The sequence below is a fragment of the Takifugu rubripes genome, chromosome 7 (genome assembly GCF_901000725.2).
Source record: "Takifugu rubripes chromosome 7, fTakRub1.2, whole genome shotgun sequence".
Lineage (NCBI taxonomy): Eukaryota > Metazoa > Chordata > Actinopteri > Tetraodontiformes > Tetraodontidae > Takifugu > Takifugu rubripes.
This window is the reverse complement of record NC_042291.1, coordinates 1246993-1271244: the sequence shown is the minus strand read 5'-3', so window position 1 is coordinate 1271244 and position 24252 is coordinate 1246993. Positions and strand designations below refer to the sequence as shown.

The window sequence follows — 24252 nt, the reverse complement described above, 5'->3', positions numbered from 1 at the left end:
TGGTAATTAAAAGTTACTGCTCACCAAGAGCCATGATAAAAAGTAAGTGTAGAGTAGAGCCAAAGAAGGATAAGAAAGGCACGTATCTATAAAGAGAGAAAACATTTAAAAAAAAATGTTTAAAAGTCAAGTTTCATACACTTAATGATTCTGTGTCTACAAATGTAGTTGTTGGGGAATAGTGTTATAAAATCTATGCACCAGAAGATTAAAACTAGTTCCAGTATTACCCTCCAGGTAAGAAAAAGCGGCTCCCTGTGCTGCAATTTCTTTTTCTCTGATTAAATAAGATACTTGAGTAAATGGCGAACTGCTTCTTGCTACTCCGGCGGTGGACGTCTGCTGGCCAAAGCAGAAGCTTCACAATTCAATCAATTGGCTACACACATGACAAAGAGTTCCAAGGTCACGAGTGTCTGTGTTTGTTTTGGGCTCGCTTGGCGCTGGATTCGTCACATTTGAGTGCTAGAGCTGTTAGGTGATGTTATTTGAATAAGTTCCTTGCCTCGGGTTCAGAAACATTGCTTACTGGTGCATAGAAAACAATCAGCTTAAGTTGGCTACATATAACCAGCTGCAATGTTTTTCAAAACAGCAATGCTACGCCAAAACACATACAGAGGCCATGCGTTAGCGATACAGGGAAACAAATGTTGCTCACAATCAATGACTACAGACCTGTAGCCCTGAGTTCCTCATGAAATCCTTTGAACGCCTGGTGCTGACTCAGCTCCAAAACATCCCTAGCAACCAGGTCAGAGGATGATGCAGTGAACATGGAGCTGCCATTAATTCTGCAACATCTTGACCAGCCAGGGACCTATACAAAGGTCCTGTTTGTGGACTTCCGCTTGGCCTTCAACACTGTCATACTTGAAATCCTCACCGCCAAGCTCTCAGCTTGACGTGTCTCCTCCCATTTGTCAGTGGAGCTCCAGCTTCCTGTGTGACAGGAGTCAGCATCTGTGGCCTGGAGACGTTACGCCTTGAACCCACCCCTGGTTTCACTACAGGGGTGTGACCATTGCTCTTCTCTTTCTACATGAATCTCTGTACCACTAAGGACCCAGCTGTCAAACTATTAAAATCTGCAGACCCCACCGCTGACATTGGGCTCACCAATGGTGGATGGTTTATGAACGGCTACAATATAATGAGAGCTAGTTTACTCAAAAGTGTCAACACAAAATTGTGGACAGTGGTATTAATCTGCTGCAAATGTAAAGTATGATTAAAAGGCTTTTTATTTCCAGCCGTGAGACACAAAAGTTGCCAAACGACTCTTTGGGAAAGTCACCTCTGTCTGCTTGTTTCTCTTACTGCTGCCAGAGGTTGCAGCAGGCACTTCATGGACAGCGACATTTCTTAATGTCCCTGTGCAGTCGGGACAGCCAGTCTTTGTTGGGACAAGTCACTGGTTGTGTCACAGTGAATAAGGCTGCTATCCCCACTGAGCTGGAGATAGCAGTTACTGGTCGGCTTGTGTTAATTTCAGGAATCTGCAGGGATCTCTCTGTCCATTGTTATGACACCAGCAGAGCTAAGGTGTCTTGTGGCGAGCAATGGTATCAGTCCAACGCCAGTATCGTCCCCACAGGAGACCTAACATTGTATCTCTATCTTGTTCCCTCTCTGCAGCATGTAGTTGTGCAAACAGCTCTTATAATATTTAGTGGCATTTGGGGAGAATAAATCTCAAGGTTTTGTTACAGTGTGCTTGCAGAAATAGCAGCAGAAGCAATGGCAGCTTTTATAGCTACCAGCTATTGGATGCACCTTAATTGGGGTGGCAGATAAGTCACATTGTGAGGGCACCTCCCTTCTTGGCAGCTTAACACATGTTCCTCATTTCTTTAATCTCCTTCAATATGACAGTGTACACCAATGACCTGCCAGTCCCTTCAAGCATTCAGTTTAGCGCCCAGCCAAAATAATTTCCCTTAAACTTAAAGAAAGAAAAAAGAGAGACATTTGGATTAAATTAAATGTGGATACTGGAAAGCCTCTTTCTGTGTAATATTGCTATATATAGATATATAGATATATATATCTATATATATTGTCTGACATTCCCTTCTGTATATAATTTTTAATTTCTGTATATAATGTATAATGTACATAGTAATGTACATAACATAAGAGTCTTTTTCTTTTTTCTTTTAGTACTATACTGTTCTGTACACCAGGGGCTACCTTTGTAACACGTGAATTTCCCTGATGTGGGATCATTGAAGTTTATCTTATCTTATCTTATCTTATCTTATCTTATCTTATCTTATCTTATCTTATCTTATCTTATCTTATCTTATCTTATCTTATATAATTAGCGATGATTTACCAAAACAGACCTAAACCCCAAAACAGACCTAAACCAATTAATTCCCTTGGTTATATTATCTTATTTTCCTTTTAAAATACACTTTTAAGTTTGTATTTACCAGTAGATTTGGGACTTGTTGATAGGACAGTTGAGTTGGCTCGAAATGTTGAAAGGTGTCGAAAATACAAGATTGGAGATTAGTAATCGATGAACTTAAAAATCTCATCATCGTATTTACATCGCACAATAAAAAAGAGTTACCTAACAGACAGAGAGGGAGTAAATATTACTGATTGCAGGCAGTAATGGCTTCCAGAGCCAGGGATCAGAGCAGCTGAATGCACGGTGGGGGAGGAAGGCAAGTGAGGTGAACGGAAAATATCCGAGGAGGTGGGAGGGAGTGGCAATGTGGAGAATTTACATATGGAGGCGGTTAATGAACCTGAATGTATACAGTAGGATTTTAAACTCATTATGGAATTGAACTGGCAGAAACTGGAGCTGCTGTGGGACAGACATGATGTGGTGAACAGAGGGGATTCTAGCGATTAAACGAGCCGCAAAGTTCGGAAGCAGTTGGAGCTTATGGGGGAATGTTTGGGTGAGATTGAAAAGAAGGGTTGTACAATGATCGAGATGGGGAGTGACGAGGCCACGACCGCGGATGGCAGCAGCATGAGGGTGAGGGAGGGGCGGATTAAAGCGATTAACGGTGCATGGATGGAAATGTGCAGGACGGGTGATGTTGTTGATGTGGGACTGGAATGAATGGGGGAAAAGAGGGGTCAAGAGTACAGAGAGAACAATCAGGTTTGAGAGAGTACATTGAGGAGAATTGAGAAGTTATCTCACTTTTTAATTTGAGGAAATTAGTGGAGAGCAAGGTTTTTATTCTTGGAGGCAGTCGGCAGGGGAAGCAGGCAGGAAAGTTGAGTTGGGTTTGCTGATGAGATCCCCTTAAAAGTGGCAATGGATCTTGAATTTATAGAAAATATAACCCAGCAGAACTAACTGGCTTCAACATTATGCAGCACAAAATGATTGCATTTTCAATGAAAGGAAATAAATAAGGGGTACAGATAGTCAAATATAATTTCAATTGTGTCCATGCATAAAAGAGATGGCATCTGCTCAAAAAGCTAATTTCATTTAAGTTTTGATTTAAAATGATTCCAAGTTGATAATTTATAGATTGTGGCCTTTGTGTCCGAGTCCCCAAACACTGATGCAGTCCCCTTCCAACCTTTGCCAGTTTGATTCTGTGAGGCAGTTTTCCACCCAATGACGGTCTCAGAAGCAAGTCATCACACTCTCTTCCCTCCCACCTGTGTTAGAATCAGGGGTTTTCTTGATCAATGCAATCAAAGTGCTGGCCACAAACTCACACGATGACGATGATCAGCAAGGACCAAATTAGCATGCAACTTCAGGGAACACTCTGATTAGCACTGACTGATATCATTATGATGGTACTGCTGTGAGAAAACCCTCTTATTTCCAGGAAGAATGATCCGGCCCGATATAGCTGTTTAAAGGAACTGACCTAATATTTTCCTCCTAAATGAGGGCGGCAGGATGGGAGGCCAACTGAAGGTAAATGTGCTCAGTGGGAGCAGGAAAGACAGTAGCACTGGTTGCAGAAAATTGACATCTCATGGATTCACGTTGAAGCAACAATGTAAGGGAAGCAGAATGGCGGCTTTTTTTCCTGCGCGCTCCTGGGATGTAATTACAAGTTAATGAAAAGATCACTTTGGAGGTGATGATGATATATGTCACTTTTAATTCTGACCCTGACTTTTGATCATTAAGCACTGCTCATGAGAAGACACTATCAAGGGTTCACAACCATGGGGGAGTGATGACATCACAAGAGGCACGAGTCAATATTCCAGTAAAGCTATTAAATATGTAGAGAATGTAGTCTTTGCACAAATTCGGGGCCATTATTACTTTTTGCTTAAAATGTTGCTAACGAAGAGAGTAGCCCTCCTCACAGAAACAGAAGCTATTGTTGAATGAAATGAGCAGCATGACAGGAAATTATAAAATACTACTTTGCCTTGTGAGACAATGTGTTGGTCTATTTTCTAAGGCTCTTATGTAAAAGAAGTACTTGAATCCTTATTCAGCTTCATGAAAATATCATGATGACATGCCTAGTTGAAAATATGCATGTCATTTGTTGAAATGCACAAGAATATTGGCTTTAGTCTTCAAATCTTGCAGCAATCAAGAGCTGGGAACGCAATTAGCTTCAATTTACCCACCAAACTAATGGAATAATGCCTAATTTAATGTTACTAAAATAAAGAATTATCCACAGAAAATAGTCCACAGAAACCTCAAAACCTTACTATTAGACAACACCTTCTGTCTTTTTTTCAGTAAAACTCTCCATCTTGCTATTCTTAACTTTGGCCTTAAGTACACCTTAAGTACTTAGATATGCACAAACAATTTAGCGCAGGTCCATGTTGAGAGATTCTTCTTTGAAATATCAAAATGGCACAATGCCAGGAGACGGGTAAATGAAGTGACCACCGTCTGCAGGTCCAATGGCTGCCATGCCAACGCCATGTCCTCTCTCACTCTCAATAACAATGTGGAAAAAAGATAAAGCGTCAAGTGATTCTTCAAATTCTACAATTCAGTTAAAACATATAATTTCTGTAATCTTTTTGCCTGCTTGTTTGAAAGACAGACACATTATTGTCATCCTCGCTTTGCAGCTTTAATTTGTTCTCTTTTTGAAACATGTGCACCTTGTTATTCCACTTGTAAAATATTTTCATCAACAAAAAAAACCCAAACCAATCTGTTTCTAGTAGTGTTCCAAAGCTCGTGCAGAGAAACTGCCAAACATATTTTTTAGGAACAAATTAAGTTCAGACACAATACGGACAGGATGAGCTGGAGGTGGAGGTGTGCTGTGAAACATCTGGCAAAAGAAAGTAAAACTGCTCAATTAAGAGAGAGTTGTGCATTATCTTAGGGCTTTGGATCTAGGTATCATGAATTGTAGGCAATTAAGGGGAAAAAAAGAAAAACAGCCAATAAAACAAATGATTAAACACATTAGACCGCACACCTCTGCCAGTCAATTCAATGTTATTTATGTAGCACCCGTTAAAATCATGTGTCTGTAGGTGCATTACAGAATCCCAGGGCATGACATCCAACAAGCAACAAGAAAACACTCCCCTTTAACAGGAAGAAACCTTGAGCAGGACCCAGATCATATTGGGGACCCTCCTGCTGATGGCCACCTGGCTAGGCAGAGGAGGAGAAGTGGGGACAGAAAGAAAGGAGAATATACATAAATCAGGGAAATGTTTTAATTACATGCTATCTTTGTAATAGCCAAGTGAGTCAGAGGTTGGCAGGGTAGTGCACAGCTATGAAGTCGGCGATACCGGTCGATCAAATCAACCCAGTTGACCTGGATCAAACGTGCCAATTTTCATCCACATCTGTCCACTTTTTTTTCTCCACATTATTGTTATTGTTGTTCTATTAGATAACTCACATGCAAACTCACAGATGCCAAAAACAAGGTCCAGCTCTGTTGGCAGCAGTAGCTGTGCACTGGGGGGATGGTGCCAGGGTAAAGCTTCCAAGAGGCCAATCAACTGCATCTCTACCACAAAGTAATTTGATGGAGAGAAGTTGGAGGAGGAAGATAAGGAGGAGGAGAAGATACAGCAGAAAACAAGTGAAATGAGAGTATCTCATGACAGTATGTAGTGGTTGATTGGCCATTATAAGCATCCTCTCTGTGCTTGCCTCGAATGGAGCCATACATTGGCCCATCCTCCTGTGTTAATCAGACCTGCACCAGCTGGAAACCAAGGCAACGCAATCTGCCCACTGCACAGACACCGTTAAATATGTGTTTGTTTGTTTGTTGTTTGCTACAATAGAGAATTAAAATCAAACCATCACAAAAACGCACGGTCTGTGAAAACGCCTTGCACGAAACCAGGGAAACATCAGTACTGGACAAGACGGGTTTCTGCAACTAAGATTACCCTTATCTCTCTGGCTGTGCTTCGCTGCATATCAGTGTGTGGTGGTGCTGGAATCTTTTCCATCCTGAAAATGCTGCTGCTGTGTCTCCTGTATCGAAATCCCCAAATAACAAGCAGGGCTTATCGACAAATTCCACAGCTGAGTGACCATAATATGTATGGAAGAGGTAAATCTACAGATTATTTCTGTTCAAAGTTTACTTTGGAGTTTGTAAATTGATTAATCCATCAGTCATTGTTTTAACTGCCTGTTATGTTTGAAAATTAACTGATATCTTGAGCTTTTAATTAGTGATGCTGATACAGCAGCCTTAAAGGCAAAGCATTTTATTCATTTATTTCTAAAATAATCCTGAATGTTACCTGTTACCTGAATGTTACCTACTGAACATTCTCTGGTTTGTGTTTATGCTGACGATGCGATGGTGTTTGCGTGGATTGCGAGGGGTGCTAACCTGAAAAACCTTCCTCCTGGTTATCTTGGCTGGTGGAATCCAAAGCTGTGTGATGTGTGTTGTGTTGCTCTATCAGCAGAAGGCCTTTTGTGGATATTTCCCGTTAACATTACTCAGCATAACTGCTTCGTGCTCTTCAGTAAAGTTGTAAATGGCACCTCTAAGTGTTTAGGTTCTGTCAAAACATATAATTACAATATATTATATCAAGGACAAATGTAGGAAAATACCTGGTGATGACCTGGTGATAAATGATGTTCCTGCAGTGATGGCAGTTGTCCTTCTCTCCCAGACCAGTCAGTGCTCACTCTTCCTCAGCACTCAGGCACAGCCAGGCTCATTGGCCTCAGCCTTCATGCATATTAACCAATATCTCAAACACAATATCTCACCCCTGACTGTCTGGATGCACTAGAAACCAATTTGTAACCAACTTGGAGTGATGGCTTCACTACCCTAAAGCAAAGAGGGGGCATGAATATGAAATCATTTTTGTAAAGTCAGGAAACAGAATACAACGTGACAGGAATTGCATGGACTGGTCTCTACTGAATCTATTCAGAATGGGGTTTTCTGTAGTAGCCAATCACTCAAAAACAGGCATGTCTAACACTCGGAACTCTCAGGTGAACAGCAGCTAAAAAAAGAGGCTCATAGGAAAGTAAAACATCCAAGCACTGGCCCATATGGGGAAATTAGACATACATAAAGTAAATTGCAAGGAAGGACTCTGCATGACAAATAATAAAAGACAAATTAGGGGTCTGTAATGAGTCATTCAAATACACCAGTAATTAAAATGGTCTCCACATTAAGAGAATAGCAGAAGTTAATATTAATACAATAAGTGCAAGAGAAAAAACATTTCTAATGCAGCTGTAAAACATTTCTCCATATTTTGAAACAAAGATTCCCAGTTGCACAAGCAGAGGTTTGAGTTCTGGTACTGAATTCTCTTATCACACAGTTGCTGTTATTGCTTATATATGTGGTTATTATCAGTTTTCATTCTGCTTCTCGACAACGTTGCAACGTTAATGTGCATACAGCAGAATTCACCATTTTCCTATATTTCCCAATCACAGCCAAACAACACTAAGTACAATTTCTAAATGGATTTAAAAAGTGCTGCACTAATGGTCAAAAAACACAATAGAGAGAGGCAGAGAGAGAGAGAGAGAGGGAGACTGTAGAGAGTGTAGAATGATAAAAAACCATGTGACACAAGCTGCATGTCAACAGCAGCCATCCATCACGTCTCGTGTAGATTCTCCTCTTTAAGACTGTGCACAGGATGCGGCTTTCAAAGTATTCCATGCAGAGGATCAAATCAAGTGGATAAATTCTGACTCTGTCTGCCAATCACAGCAACCCGTCAAATAAGAAAATCTCAGTGGGAAGATGTGGTCTTCAACCCCACTCTTCATAAAACATGAAGAGACCCCCCCCCCCCCCCCCCATGAACCCACTGACATTCATAGAAGTACTTTAAAATAAACTGAAGAAGAACAAAATCATAGGCTGGAAACAGGATTATGAGGCAACATCGTGGTAAAAGCTTTCTTTTAAAAAGCCCTTTTGTGTGGATGCTTGGCACAGACCTATAAGGATTCGGGTGACATAGCAACAACAACGGTTGCCGAAGAGACAGAAAGGGGCTGAAATGTGTCATTTTTGCTTCATTAGACCAAAGGTCGAGCTTTTACTAATGCTTCTCTGTCTGTAAAGGCAGAAAAGTGAGTGAGAGATCAAACTCAAAGCCTCTTTGTCACTGGACTACTGAGACAAATATACTCCCCGAGCTGAGTGCATACCGGGAACACAGACTTCCCCACAGGCCCGAGGGGAACACTCACTTCTCCTCTTTTTTTAACGTTAACGTGACCATCTCAGGTGAGGTATTTGAGCTGACTTTTTTTATCCCAGGCCAAGCTCCCTTTTATAGGAGGTTTAAGAGCGGAGCCACTTCAGATGAATAAAGGGAAGGGAAGAGAGGGAAACGGAGGGAAGCCACGTATTCAGCTCGCAGGAAGGCGCTGTGGCGTTTAATCCCAGACACCACCAGGAAAGGTTTCACAGTGTCAGCATTTTTTTTGTTCCTCCCTAAATGTCTTTTAAGGGCATTTTTCTGTGCCGTTTTCTTTTTGCTAAAGATGTTAAATATCAGAACATATTGTCTTTGGGAAACTTCTCACCCGTGCCAATCCTTCATAACACCAATAAAATCATACAATTACAACCAATTCTTAAGAAACTAAAAAGGATCCAGATTACATTACTCAGTTATGTATGCAAGGGCACATTAGACACCCATTACACATTTTTTTTGACCCCATAGAAAGACAAAGACAAATGAAGTTATTGTTGTTGTTGTTCTATTTCTTACCTGCTTAAATAATCATGAGCTAAGTTCTGTGAGTCATACTAATAACAGGAGTGTATCTCCTGAGGAGGGAACAGACAGTCCGGAGTTCTAACTGTGGTGCTTCTGAAGAAAGAATCAGAATAAATAACATGTCCATTTAGAGTTTCAAGTATCAAAATCTAAATTTAATCCCGCCAGCAAGACCCAGTGTTCCTCCAGAATAGACTATCAAAACAGAAGCAACCACTATGATAGATGAGACAATTCTATGGTTAAAAAGTTATGAAACTCATTTACATTTTCTTAATAAGAAAGGCTGAGAGTTTCAATGCATGTATGCATGTAGACTATTGTCAGTAGTGTGTATTAGAGCTGGTTTACACACAGACCTGCAGTGGTGAGGATATCAAATGTACCTGCAACATAGATTGGAAAGTTCCTTCAGGGAAGAAATGGGATAATAAATGGTGAAAATGTTCCCTCTGTTGCAATTTTATCCATTATTCATCTAATAGATTGGCACAAGCAGACTTGCCTGCCTGTTCAACAATTAATGTGTTACTTTTATGGGCCTAATTAATGGCCCCTGCAGCTTTGTGAAAAAACACACACACTCAATTATATCTGGAATTGAAAAAACAGAGGCGGTTTGGGTCGTATCACTAGGCTGGGGACAGCACACTCACATTAATCAGCAAAAATGGAATTCTCCAAGACAGACCTCATCCTCCACCCCAAATTGGACTATTTGTCATATTGCCATGGTGCCACTGCTGCTATGTTGCAGCACAAGTTCATTTAGCTATCAAAAGTCTGCCGTTTGAACTGAAGTTGCAGGTCTCCTTGTCCGCAGACTGGTTTGAAGCAACGGCTGCAAACATCTACGTTTAAAAATGAGGCCATTGTTTCAGGCTGGGAAGAAAACCGAATGAAAACTATCAACAACAGTGAAAAAATAAATTAGAAATAAAATTAGCTGTCATCTATAATCAAGCCACAATGAATCAATATTTTTTACTATTTAATCGACCGAAACCAAACAAAACCGCAAATGTCAGATTTACATGAGGGAATGAGGGAGTTTTTATGCTTTTCCTCCCGTTATTCCTGCTGACTACATGATTTGCATTACTAGGTCAGTGCTGCTACACATTAACACGCACACACAGACTCACAACGTTTCCAGGAAGGTATTGATTGCAGCCAAAGCCGTGGCGATCAATGCTTTTACTGTTTCCAGCCTGCGTGTTCACCCCTTAAATAATGAATCATTTTTAGCTGCTATGAGAACAGAATGAACATATTCAACCTCACCATGAGATTTTCAGGGATTTTATAGTAAATTTAAAAACAAACAAACAAACTACATTAATTTAATAAGATTAATTAACGCTGAATAATTGTGCTCCAGTAACCTGGCACATCACTGAACAGGTTCCAAGGCAGCCCCGGCTGCATTGTAGGAAGTTTGAATCAGATTAAAGTATGGAAATGTTACATTTTAAAATATGCTCAATTTGAACATTTCTACACTTGGGATTTGTTTCCCCTACTTTTGGAGCACTTGAAGATTCAGCACAGCAAACAAGCTGATTACTTTGACTAGTTCACATAATTTATTAACTAAACACACGACTCATTTGATTCATTTGGATGGTAAACTGTCTTCAGCGGAATGTCAGAAGCCATACTCTGTGATTGGTGATCCAAAGTGAAGATCATCGAGGGCCACATGGCTAGGTCTAAATATAAAAGCCTGGCTGGATCAGCCATTGCTCATTAAGAAGAGCCTAATGATCCTTGGGATTTGATTTGTTTGGCCAGCGTGCTACATCCATAATGACTGCTGTGACAAAAAAGAAAAAAAAGGACTCCAAATGTCATCACTCTCTCACCAGGCCTTCTATTTTGGTTTGCGCTCATTTGAAATTGGGCCAAAGTTCTTCCCGTCTAAGTCTAATTACTTCTGCAAGGAAGCTATGTTAAGCTAAAAGAAAATACCCTCTACATTATTTTTAGAGGAAAACAGACTGATTACTTTGACTGAGGCCACATCGGCAATACACTGAAAAGCTACTGTGTTTCTCTCACAGAACATCAAACCAGTGTTTGTGTTCTTAATCTTGTAACAATTCAATCAGGCACAGACAGAGAAGCTCAGCTTGGCTGCAGCTGTGGCAGAAGCTTCTTGTTGAGTGACACATTTATGCAGCGTGGAGGTTATTATTATCACTGCACAACAACCAAACAAATATGAACCAAGCCGAACATTAAAATCCATGCGCAATTTAAACGAGCTATAATACGAGAAGTGAGAGACGCTATGAGCTGTGGCTCACAGGCTGCTTGCTGATGAAAGAGTGGAGTTATTTGAAATTGCTCACAAATATGGTTAGGTGTGTCTGAAGGTTTGGGAAAGGGAGTTTTCCTTTCATGCTCTTGCTGTCAGAATAGGCTGAAGAATGCGGGAGGATGCCGCTCACTTGTAATAATCAAGTCAGGTCTGAAGGGACCCATTTTCTTCCAAGACCACAATTCTTCATGTCAGCAAAGGCAGTTGCTGTTCTGAAAGGACTTGATAAACCCACTGGGATCCTGGAATTACAGCAGGAACTTCCAGGCTCCAAACAGGGATGCTTTCATTTCAGTGTGCAGCAACGCTTGATCAAGTTGAAGGAGATGAAATGGAACCCCCCACCCCCCAAAAACAGGCCTTCCTGTCTGCTCCGAAGCGCCTGCTAGAGGTAAAAGGATGGGATGCCGTGTTCTCGTGGTGCTGCTACATTTGTAGCTGTATGAGGCTCCAATTTGGCGGTTCCTAACATGTCTTTGCAAGTTGGACGCCCTGCGAGACAAGGCCTGTTCTCTGCTCTAAACATTCCACGCCAGCTCTGAGCCATCACATATTCTACTGTGTCCTCGTCCTCTAGAGTGCTTTGTCCCTTTCACAGGGAGGGGACACAATTGACGAAGGCAGGTCCGCCCCTGGATGAGTTGCCAGTTCATTGCAGGACCCTATGAGCATCTCTGGGTTCGGTACCTTGCTTAAGGGTACCTCGGAAGGGCTCTGAAGGTGTTCTGGCACCTTCATCACTGTATCCTGATCTTATTTTTTTCTCCTTAGATTTTTGTGCTTGCATAATGTGTGAATAGAATTTTGTCCTGTTATTATTGTGGGCTTGCTTACATGTTTTAAAATGTATGTGAGCTTTACAGTGAGCTGTCTGGTAGGTACTGACATGTCTGACTTGACGTCCAGTGAGGCTGTCAGTGGAAAGACAAACCCTTCGTCGCACGGCTCCCAATAAGCTGTGGTTGCCGTGGAGGAGCCACCCTGCATCACAAGCGCTTCCCTCTGGGAAGCAGATCCATCGGACCACAATTTCTGGTTCATGGAGTCGGAAAACTCAGGAGGCCACAGTTTAATCAACACAGGCTGAACACAGACTTTGTAATACTAATTTTTTAACAGTCCTCTACAACACAGGAATTATGATGCCAACAGAAATTAAGAAAAAAAAAGCCTGATGATGTAATTAGAGTTGGTCATAGATAGTGTTTAGAGTGGACTCAGAGCTGCAACCCAAGACAACAACATATTATTATTATCAAACTAATAGTCAGATTCATCAATATAATATCAGTGTGGGGAGGATTATTAACAGTTGTCATGTTTTACTTAATTTCAATAGTGCTTGTCATTTAAAGCTGAGTCACAGTACCAGTGACACACTATTTAAAACATAATGCACTTTGAGGACTTAAGTTAGGGTCCAAATAATTATACAGTTATCGTATTCCCATTTTCTTGGCTCCCTCTCAGAGCACAGCTCACATAAGGAGGCAGCCAGTGATGGTGGATGGGCTGACAGAGATACGGCTGCAAAGTGATTTCTCACTCTTGACACGCCGATGAATGAATCAACCCCCGTTGACCCACTGCGACTCGGTTATTCAATTGGCTCCCAGTATACCATAAATGACTGTACAGTGGAGAAAAAAAGTCCCCCAAACGCCCTAGCTTTAATTTATCACCAGTACAGCCCAGCGGGACGCCTGATCACAGCAAGAGCTTGATATTTCCTCGGCTTTGTTTGTTTGTTAGCTGCTGCAGTAGCTGCTATGGATAAATTGTTACTGACACAAGAGGCAGATACTCTCGCTGCACCCAAGCAGAGGAAAAGCAAAACTGATTTACTGTATTTCTGTGCCATATAGCAGGGATGGGCAAATCCAGTCCCTGAAAACCGGATCCAAGCCGGATTTTGCGTCTTAACAGGCAGAAACCGCTTTCTCCAAGGGAAGGGGAATCAAGGTGAAAGTGTTGTCTACCTGTAGGATAGAAAACTTGGATTGAACCCAGCCCTCAAGGACTGGATTGCCCCACCCCTACCATATAGTGAGACATTAGGAAGCCCGTGCAGGCACGAGCAATGGCGGAATGGGTGGAAAACAGGCCGAGCTGACTGGCTGGAACAGAAGTTGAATGATCAAAATGGGAAATGCTCAGCTGTACTCTGGTGCCTGTAGAGGTAATTCAGATGGCATCCGAAAACATAAAAACGGCAGCAAGTCCTGGCAGATCCGAGAGATCTAATCACATTTTAACCCGAAGTGAACCGCATCACTTCAGGCTTGTTATAAATATATCCAATTAATCTAAATAAATGCAGCAAAGGTCTAGAGAATTTTCTTTGCGCTTCACTAATGTTGGTGCATAAGCTGTAGATTTACTGTGCTTTACTAGGATTTGTCTGACATTTGACCAGTGATCTCACCACGCACTCACCTGGATAAAGGACAGGATGGTGCCTTTCAAACAACCAGGAAGCAGGCAGCACCTCCACAACTATGTATAAAACATACATTAAACATTTGCTCACGTCTTAGTTCCAATAAGGCCACAACCTATGCATGCTGATGAGGAACCTCCACACAAATTGGCCATCGTATCTATTATGCAAAGGCAGAGCAAAGTCAAAGTTAAAACCCAACAATTCAGTGAGAAACAATTTTAATAACTGGCCAGTTGCTTTGTCAAGTAAGAGTGTTTTAAGTAGACAAATAAATGTCGAATCATTACAAATCATCATTATTATCTTATATTAATGCAACGCACACACATTTAATGATGTGATGTAACAAAAAAGAAACGTCTGAATGATTTGGCTGTGAATGCTCTCCAGTGTTATGACCTAGAATAAAGCTTCATTTGGAGACAAATGTGCTAAAATTAGGGCGTCAACAGCGCCGGATAAACATGGCTTCACAAAGAAAAACAAGCACCAGCCCCGACGTACTAAAAAGTCTTCAAAAGTCTTCATTACACACACTATTTTAATTAAAATCTGATTCTTTCATAGAAAAGCTGCAACTGTAACCAGTTTTCTTTAAAACAAAACATTTTGCATCTTCCAAATTCCAAAGAATCTTCTATGCGTGAAAATGAAGTTGATGATTCGATCCCAGTCTCACATTAACGTTGCTAAAATCACATGTCCATGTCACCAAGCCAAGACTTAAGTTCCACGTTTGACCAAAAATGAGTTTATTCACCCCAAATAACAATCAGCAGCTTTCTCAGACAGAAGCTGGACTCATTTGTTGAATTCCGCAGCGATAAAATGACTTTTGTTGCCCGAAAGGACGACTTCCAGTTGTTGTCCTGCCGACAGCTGCGAAGCATCTTCCTCCATTCGGCCTCTTTTTTTCTCTTGTTTCTTCATCTCATCATTATCATTTTCCTCACAGCTCCTCTGTCTGCCCTTGTGAGTTTCTTTGTTTTGGCATCTCTTTCTATCATCCCTCTTTGTTGCTTCCATGAATCTTTCACAGGCAGAAGCCTTCGGCCACATGTGGCCGCGGGCCGATGCCTTGAGAAGTCCAGACCCACCCTGGACTTAATGGATTTGCTCCTTTTCATCCATCAATGCCAGGTTCTCCGTTAAACCACAGAACATTGAATCTTGAAATTCACATTTTTTTTACACCAGAACACAGCTAATTAATGACATTGTTTTTTTGTTTTTTTTAATTAAGAAGTAAAATACTCTATTACTTACTATTAATACTACAATTCTTTGTAAATTTCTGGAATTTTCCCTTTTTGGTAAAAAAGGTAATGACCTTTCAAAAGGAAGTGAACACATTTGGCTTATTTCTCACTTTACAACAACTATGTTGTTGTTTCTGTCCATGAATAAAATATTTAAAAGCATTTCTGGTAAAGCCAGAGGTGCTGACAGCTGTCTATCTCCTGTCTGTCTTTCCTGCTCTCCTGATGAACACCGTGACACCAGTGGCCAAACAACCATCACTCTGACTCCTGAAACCAGTTTAACAAAGTATTGGAACCAGCATAAAAGAACCAAAGATCAAGTTTTCTGCACGCTTCAGTTTACATAACACAATGACATTTACCTTCTAATCAAATATGTTTCACTTGTAGGTGAGAGAAAAGTCATTCACTCATCTCATTCATACTTAATTCCATTAATCCTAAAGAGCAGCAAACATACGGGACACGCCTTCCATTTTTGAAAATCTTGTTGATCAGCTCTGTCCAAAAATATCAAATCATAGCCATCAGGTGTGACACATTAGATCCTTACTTACCCTCCAGCTCACATTTGCCCCCATTAAAATGTCCAGTACTCTACACAACTCATCGACCACATTTACTATTTTACAAATCTAAGCTTGCAAATGACGTTAAAGTGCTGATGGAATAATGCACAGAGCCAATACTATCAAATATACCTCAATATTTTTTGACTGAGGAACCTTTAAATGTCTGGGATGTTCCATCAATGGAAATATTTAAGTAAATATGTGAAACATCACCTGCAGTGTCATTGTGGTTATGAGTCGTATTCATAAAGGAAGACCTCACTTCTGTTATACTTCACTGACGAGAAGATACATTTTTTTCCCTCACCTCCCCTGATCCCACCTCTCTTTTTCTGCCCTCCCTCCTGAGCAGAAGAGTCCTGTTTCCACTCCTCAGCTGCCTCCATCCCTGTCTCCTGCTTTTGCTCAGCCCGCCGGCTAGTTTCACGCTAGGCCGATTGAATTCAAAGGCTCACTCGGCCCGATCTCAGTAAGAGGATGGGACCAAACAACGCGGTCTTGCTGCCACACGCATTTAAAGGCAAGCGTGTCTAAATGGACACTGAATAATGGAACACACTCAATGGAGGAACTGAGGTCGAGCAGAGAAACAGATAAACATAGTCTAAGAGGAAAGTGAAGAAAGGGGTTGATGGGTTGGATAGGATTCTGAAAACACGGGCATGCTAATGGAGAATAAACAGGTTATTTAAACATATGAATTCATTTATAAACTGAATAATGGAAAATGTATTTATTTCATACTAACTGAGACTAAAGAAGTATTATTTATGGTGCAAAACTGGTTTGTTTTGCTCCATAAATAGTTACTGGAAGATTGGAGCTTTATTGCAGTCGTAGCTTGATTACAATTTCTGTCAGTTTGCAAATTTTACCCTGAATGTACATTAGTACACAGCTAGTGTGTGTCCACAAATTATAACCATAATGCATGTATAATCATAATGTAATATTCTTTTGATTGTCAGAAATGCAACCGTTAATCAGTTTCACTATGGGGTACTGATCCTGGTAAGTGCCCATTAAAGGACCTGACTAGTGTGCTCGCTATCAGCTTCATAGCTTCGGCCATAAAGCAATTAATAAGGTAACAAGGAAATTGGATTCACCGGAGCATCATGACTGAAATTAGTTAGTGTTCTTCATGTGTGAAAAGAACTCTATTACCTGGAGACCATAACACTAAAGACAGTACAACACATAATAAATGTTTTTTACTGTAATTTACCAGTAGCACAACATAGAATTAGCCACAATAGCCCCAGAGAGCTGCCATAATGGAGTGAGATGATTGCAGAGAAACTAAATTACCACATGAACATGGACAAAACAGTCTTAATTAGAATACAGAGATTAATGATTCTCTGTGGAGGGCATTTAGGATGCAAATAGAAGATATCTGAAAAGATTAGCTCGGTAAATCTTTGATGAAATGGTAGAACTATGCGGCCGCTTCTGCCTCCACTGTGCTAAGATTAGCAAGAACCATGGGAGGACAAATGCAAACCTTGGAAATGCACATAAATCTGCATTCCATGTTCACCAAGACTTAACAACCTTTAATGGTGATGTCCTTTTTATCTTTCCTCCTTAAATCATTCCCCAAAGTTGCATAACAATAGCGTCACCATCAAGCCAATCATGTTGGATCCCTTTAAATATTCAAATTTTTTATATTGTGGAGTGTTTTTTTTAATTAAAGTTGTTGTAAATTAAAATAAAGTTGCTGCTGTTTTTTGCTTTTGCACTCCAGGAAATCCTATGTAGCACCGCCGAGGTACCCCGGAGCAAGGCACCAAACTGCTAAATGCTCATGTAGGGCCAGGGATGAGCTGGTGGGGGGGTACCCTGCCTTCATATGCCCGTATGCAGCTGGTACAGGCTCTGGCATCCTCCCCATGACCCAGAAAGAGATAAAGCGGTCAATAAAAAGTAGAAGAAGAAAAAATAAAACATTTGCATGAGCGTGTTGTGTCGTTTAACACACAACTCCTTTGTGATTTTAGGAATCCACCCACAGAACTGCCGCCTATGAGACAGAACCAAGACTGTGGCAACGTGGTCTTGAGACTGAAGTACTCCATTACTTCAAGTAGGGGCACGCCTCTTTACCGCGGCTGCAGTTAAGACCTGATATTGCCCAAATGAGGAATTATGACGACACGACAGAGAAAAGTGACAAGACCAAAGCAACCACGTTGATCCGAGCGCCACGTTCGACGCTCGGTATTTCTACATGTGCTTGGAAACACGTCGAAGACAAGAAGAGGTTGTCGCCAGTCAGAAGTTGCTCCTGCTCTGCTCTGATCACTTCTGCAGTAAACGACGACCCACAGGGGACCGTGATCATTCCTCGCTCGGGGGGGCAATCATTTACGGCAGCACCAGCTGCCCGGTGTCACCTCAACAAACTGGATTCACAATCTTGTCCGACACCATATCTGATTTAAGTCTCTGCGGCAGCGACAGACACTCAGTCTGGCCATTTTATCATTTGAATGGAGCAGAGCGTTTCAAAAAAGGAGCCTAATGGGGGGAAGGGGGGGTTCTCAGAGAGGAGGATCCGGTAGCTATAAATCTCACTGAGCCGTGTGATGGATAACTGCACCCCAGTCAGGAGCAGCGACACGTTCATCCAGCTCACTGGGAGGCGTCAGAAATTAGAAAAGGTGTGAGAAAAGTTGAGCAATGAGAGTTTTAGTCTGGTAAGTGAAGAAGGTAAACTCTCACTCACCAGTCTGGTATGTAACAGAGAACATGTTCTATGTGGCATCAGTGGTAAAAATGCATCCAAAATGTCTGAGCAAAATCATATTTCCCTCTTTGAATCTTATGATGTTCTCCCTTTAACTGGCTTTGGCTGTAAATCAAGGGCCATTAAAGAGACCCGAGTGTTGGCATGTTACAGGATTGGCTCAACGCTGCTGCTCTGTTGCTGCTGCTCTGCTGCTCTGTTGCTGCTGCTGCTCTGCTGCTGCTGTTGCTCTGTTGCTGCTGTTGCTCTGTTGCTCTGCTGCTGCTCCACTACTGCTTCTGTTGCTGCTGCTGCTGTTGCTCTGCTGCTGCTGTTGTTGCTCTGCTGCTGTTGTTGCTCTGCTGCTGGTGCTGCTGCTCTGCTGCTGCTGCTGCTGCTGCTCTGCTGCTGCTCTACAAATGCTGCTGTTGCTGCTGCTCTGCTGCTGCTGCTGCTGCTGCTCATGCAGAAGACTCTATCTATCCGAGGTCTACTAAGCACCTGTGTGCATGACGTGGCGAGGTTGCGCTTTACACTTTCCCAGCGTCCCATCTGCGATCCATCAGCAGTCATGAAGCAGCTTCGCTGGACTGTGAGACCCTCAAGGACACAAGTGTGGAATCCATCAGACCGGAGAGCAATTCTCATAAACGTTGCTTTGTAAATTTGGCACAAAGGGCCTCAGGACGGCCATTCCTCAGAGATGATTTTTGACGTTTAATATAGGCTGATTTACGGTTGCGCTCGTGCTGCAGTTACACTTGTGTGCCGTTTCATCTCTCTGCAGCCCGTCGCACGTTCGCGAGTGTGCAACTGGGGCGGCTGCGCCTCAGGTGGCAGAGTAGCCAATGCGGTGAGACGAAGGCTTGTTCAGTCACTCTCTGCTCTGTTTTAGGTGCTTCTGAGCAACTTTCAGTGTATTTTTCTTTACATGATGTGTTTTTCCTGTGTTGTTTTTTCTGTATTTTCTGTGTGTGTGAGCTACAGTATGAGAATGTAAAGCCCTTTGAGTGGCCAAAACACCGTAGAGTCTAACCTAATATATGTGAGGCTTCAGTAAAGATTACGCAAAAAAAGAAGCTTTACAGCCTTCAACTGTACACTGCAGGTTTTTCATTATTTTTTTCCCAGTTGTGAAATCCCAACTTTCCCAGCTTTAGCTGAGCAGATATGAATGTAGAGCCAGTGAATGGACGTTAACTGAAGTATTTATCTGTCAGCCTCTAAGCTTAGTTTGCTTGAAAAGAGATAAAGAAAATGTCTTTGAAGCAAAATACCAACAAGTGTTTTATTACCAGCAAGTGTGAGTAAAGAGATGGATGCATGGAATGTGTGTGGAAATGTGTGAATATGGATCACTTTTGGAAATAATTCAAGTGAAGTGGGAGTAAGAATATATACAAATACACACACATGTACTCACACACACACACACACACACACCTGTTCATCTTTCAAACCGCAGGGTTGACTGGGGATAAAGGAAGCAGGAGATCTCACTGGAGATGAAGTATAACAGATATCTATTAATCTTACCTCCTCCCCTGTCAGGTAGTACGCTGCGAGCAACCCGCCAACGTAACGGATGTTCACCTCGAAGAGCGATGCCTCACCGTTCTGTGAATGGAGACAGATAAAATTGTCAAATGTCATGCAGCAAAGCTCTCTGAGAACCTCAAAGAATGTGTTTATTCCGAAATAGATGTTTACAGATATAAATACGCTCCACACGTGATAAACAGGACTTATTATGCTGACATTTAATTCCTCTCTTAATCAATAAAGAACACCTTTGATCACCTTTGATGACGGTGGAAACCGATGAACTATAAAGTTGGGGAGAAACGTTAGCGGCTAGCTGCAGATTTTGAAGAAGATTTGGTTTTGCCACATATTGTCTGTCCTGCCGGCCACAGGGGGGCCACAGCATTTCCCATTTCCCTCCCAGTCCCACCAGTCACACCTCCACCAGCTTCTCCACCTCCTTAACTGCACTCACCTCAGCAGAAAAGCAGCCCCTCTTTTCCCTCTTTTCTAGATTGCATCATTTTCCCTCCACAGTTGCATGGACAGAGTCACTGCTTTCAACCCTCTCGGACCCCCCCCCCCCCCCCCCCCCCCCACCACCCCCCCCCCCCCCCACCCCCCCCCCCCCCCTCCTTCATCTCGCAGCAGCTTTCTGTTGGTTTCCTGATTCTCGTCTGCCTGTGGCGGCTTTGTCCGCTCCTGTTGTAAGGCCCAGGCGGACTGACCAATCGTACGCAGCGAGTGTCTTTCACGCCAGGCGACCTGCTGGCTTTACTACTTCCTGTCCACGGTGGGCCACCATGAGCTTGATGCCTCATTTCTCTGTTCGCAAACATGCCTGCCGGTTAACCCGTGAAGAACGGACCCAATAAAGGTCATTACCAACCTCCTCAGCTGTTTTTGTGCCACAGTTGAGTCCAATTACCCCCTGTTGTATGTTATCTATTATTTGCTTTCAGGTGTTTATTGAAAACGTCTACATTCGTTTTACTCAAGCTGATATTGATGCTGATTCAGTCAAGCACAGGATCAGAATTAATTGTAGCATCTACCCATCAATCTTCCTTTAAAGGTTAAGCTCCATGAAAATGATGATGGTGATTCAGCGTCTTTTCTAAATCCATCCTCTAGCTGGGAGACTTTGGTTCATTGTCTCTGTAACGCCGAGCTCCCACGCTGTCCCGCCTCCTCTTCCTGTCAGCTAAAATGGGAAATTTTCCCTCAAAAGAAGACTCATCATTACTGATTACTGCAGGGGGGAGTTTCCTGGTTCTTGCAGAATCAACTTGAATTCCTTTCCATGTTATATTTTCCCTCAGTTTTTCTCTCCTGGTCATTTTGACTTTTGAAATGTGTGTGTGTGATGAGTTCAAGTAACCTGTATTACCTGGACAATGGAGGACCAAAGTGATTTCCTAGTAAATGACATGCAGATTAAGCTATTTTGTAGTATGTGTATGATACAGTCAGCCTGCCAGCCTGTGTTTACTTGGTGTTTACATCGGAGATCTCTGTAAATATTGGCAGTACTCCACTCCACTGTGTTTGTTGAAATGTTGCTCTGCCATATTTCTAGAAAAAACAGACCTAAATAAAATCTTTGGTTTGTTTTCAGAAGAAGAATCCGGAAGATGTGTTGGGAGGAATCAAGACTCTTTTGGAAACATAATGAACAGTGTCATAATTCGACCTGGTCTGGGGTCTGGGTCCTGGAGCGCTCCGCTCATGCCCGTGGTGCTAACAGAACTTTCAGTACCCCTCAAATGCAATAATATATTTTGGCATAAGGGATGTGCCAAACCTGGCAGCAACAAAACAACACATGGTTCAATTAAGCAATGGATCACTCCAGGGTCATGCTGTATGTTCATTATCTCAGAGATAAGGGGCGTTCTTCTGCCGACATGAAGCAGAGGGACTACATTGTTGCAAGAACACTGGCTATTCAAAAATGTATAACTTTTTAGAATAAAGTTGACCTCTGTGGATTGTTTATCCCCTAAAACTGTTGGTGTCGGTGGTCCCCCATTGTCCAACAGGTTATTTGAACTCACCTCACAGCTGGGGTGGAGACAAATGAAGCAAAGAGACCGATGAAGATGTGGAGTTCACTGTAGCGTTCCTGACAGAACCATCTCTAGGAACGCCATTGTTTAGACATCGTCTTAATGTCCATTGACACACTTTCATCCTCAAACCAATGCTAAAGTGCTTCATTGTTGTAAAGACCATCCCTTAGGTCAGCAGTACTTAAACTGGGAGTTTGTTGTCGTTACTCAAACATGGAAATTCTCATTGAAATCAATACCTATTTTATTCTTCAATCCTTAATGAAACTGTGGTGAAAATGTCTCAATATGTCAACATAATTACAGGTTTGCACAGAAGTTGAATGCTGAAAATGACTTCTAAAAACTATTGAAAATATTTCCTTTTTTTCTGACGGAATAAAAGGTACATAATTAAGTGGCAGGTGGTGAACACACTACTAAGGGTTAGTTCTACTTCATTGAAGGGATTTTTGAAAATTATTTTACTGGAAACATCAAAAGAAAGTCCTGCATTAGGAATGATGGGACAATTTGGGACAATGCCGTGTGCAGTGAACACTTTAAAAAACACCTTACTTCCATTTTCATGCTACATTAAAACACAAAGTACAGTAAATTGTTTGACCTGGATTTTAAATGCATTTTTCATCCATTATGGAACTTTACAAAGCTGCTAATAACAGCAGAGCACTGACTCCTCCTAAGAATGGGACGGTGCCTCTGAGCAGAGGTATCGCTCCAACCCTGAAATCAGAGGCCCCTCCAGGAACCATACAATAACACCATTAAACAGCAGCTACGGGGTTAGAGGGTCAGTTCATCACCAGCGCTCCTGACAAAGAACGAACATTCAGACCTTCACGTTCCACCAAGCTTTGTGAAAAACCTTCATTCTCAACGGCGCAGCATGTGAATTTAAATATATTTATTAGCCTACGGGTGAACCTTTCTAAAGAGTTCCAAATTTTATATTTGAATGTGTTCTTTTCCAGCACTGGCTATTACTGTTTCAGTGCAAATGGGGTTACGTTTCAGAATTACACCTCAATCAAATCTACTAAAGAGCTCCAGGGCTGAAAACACACAGTTAGAAATCAAATTCACTTTAAGAACAACTGATTTCTTTCATAACATGACATAAAACATGATGTCATAAGAGAAGGTTAACATATGAATAAATATGCATATGAATGCATATGAAGAAATCAATTTTGTTGTGCTTTTTAAGTTCAGACTCTGGTGGCTCACCATCGGACAATCAATATTTTAACAGCTCTTGCTTTTTTAATTTTCTTTGTCAAACTTGATTAAAAATCTATTGCTGCCATAATAAAATAAAGTGCTCTATTTCATATATTATCAACTTGAATAATTCATCTCCATCAGTCTAAAATCCCAATTTTGTGAAAAATCAATATAAATTATATAATTATATAATATACTGTATAATATAATGTATAATATATTATTACAGGCATAAATGGATAATATATTATTACAGGCATAAATGGATGTACCTTTCCAGTCAGTATCAACGCTTTAAGACCAAATAGACCCTGGCTATTATAGTGTTGCTTTGATGTTGGCTGATCGTTCACATGAAAGAAAAATCATTGGAAAGATTCCTTAAAAAATAATTATGCATGTATTTCATTTAAGGATGACGCTAAATGCTACCGATCCCCTGAGCTGTTCTTTGAAGAACAGCGTGGCACATCAGACGCGCCAGGGCCCACCGGCGGGACAAAGACCGCAGGTAGAACGGCTGTTATCTTGTCACACGCGAGACAAAATGAGACAAAACTTCAATGACCCAGAGAAGACCTTTGGTTCCTCTGTCTCCATTCCTTTCTCTGCCTCCAGGAGTGGAAGTTAAACAAAAAGGTGTCAAACAATCCTTCCATCATGCTTTTTTCCCCTGTAAAAGAACCAGTTGAGCCTGACTTCCAAAAGGAAACCTGCTGTATTTGATTTGAAAACTAAAGTTCAACCCAACACAAGGAAACCAAAGAATCAAAGCCAGACTCTGAATGTAGTCTGAATGCACAAATCTATTAGAAGACGGGTTAACGTCTCTATCAAGATGTGGAACAACATCTGCTCTTTGTGGAGTTTCTATGGCACCGACTGATGTCATGG

General features: G+C 41.6%; 1 protein-coding gene across 2 annotated transcripts in view; it reads right to left on the bottom strand.

The window, feature by feature from the left end:
- Positions 1-24252, bottom strand: part of LOC101068067 (mannosyl-oligosaccharide 1,2-alpha-mannosidase IA) — a 126648-nt gene that overhangs the window by 21503 nt on the left and 80893 nt on the right. For both annotated transcript variants that reach the window (XM_029839373.1, XM_011605049.2), the window contains exon 4: positions 20072-20152. In XM_029839373.1, the coding sequence (XP_029695233.1) occupies positions 20072-20152 (81 nt within the window). The remainder of the gene's footprint in view (positions 1-20071; positions 20153-24252) is intronic.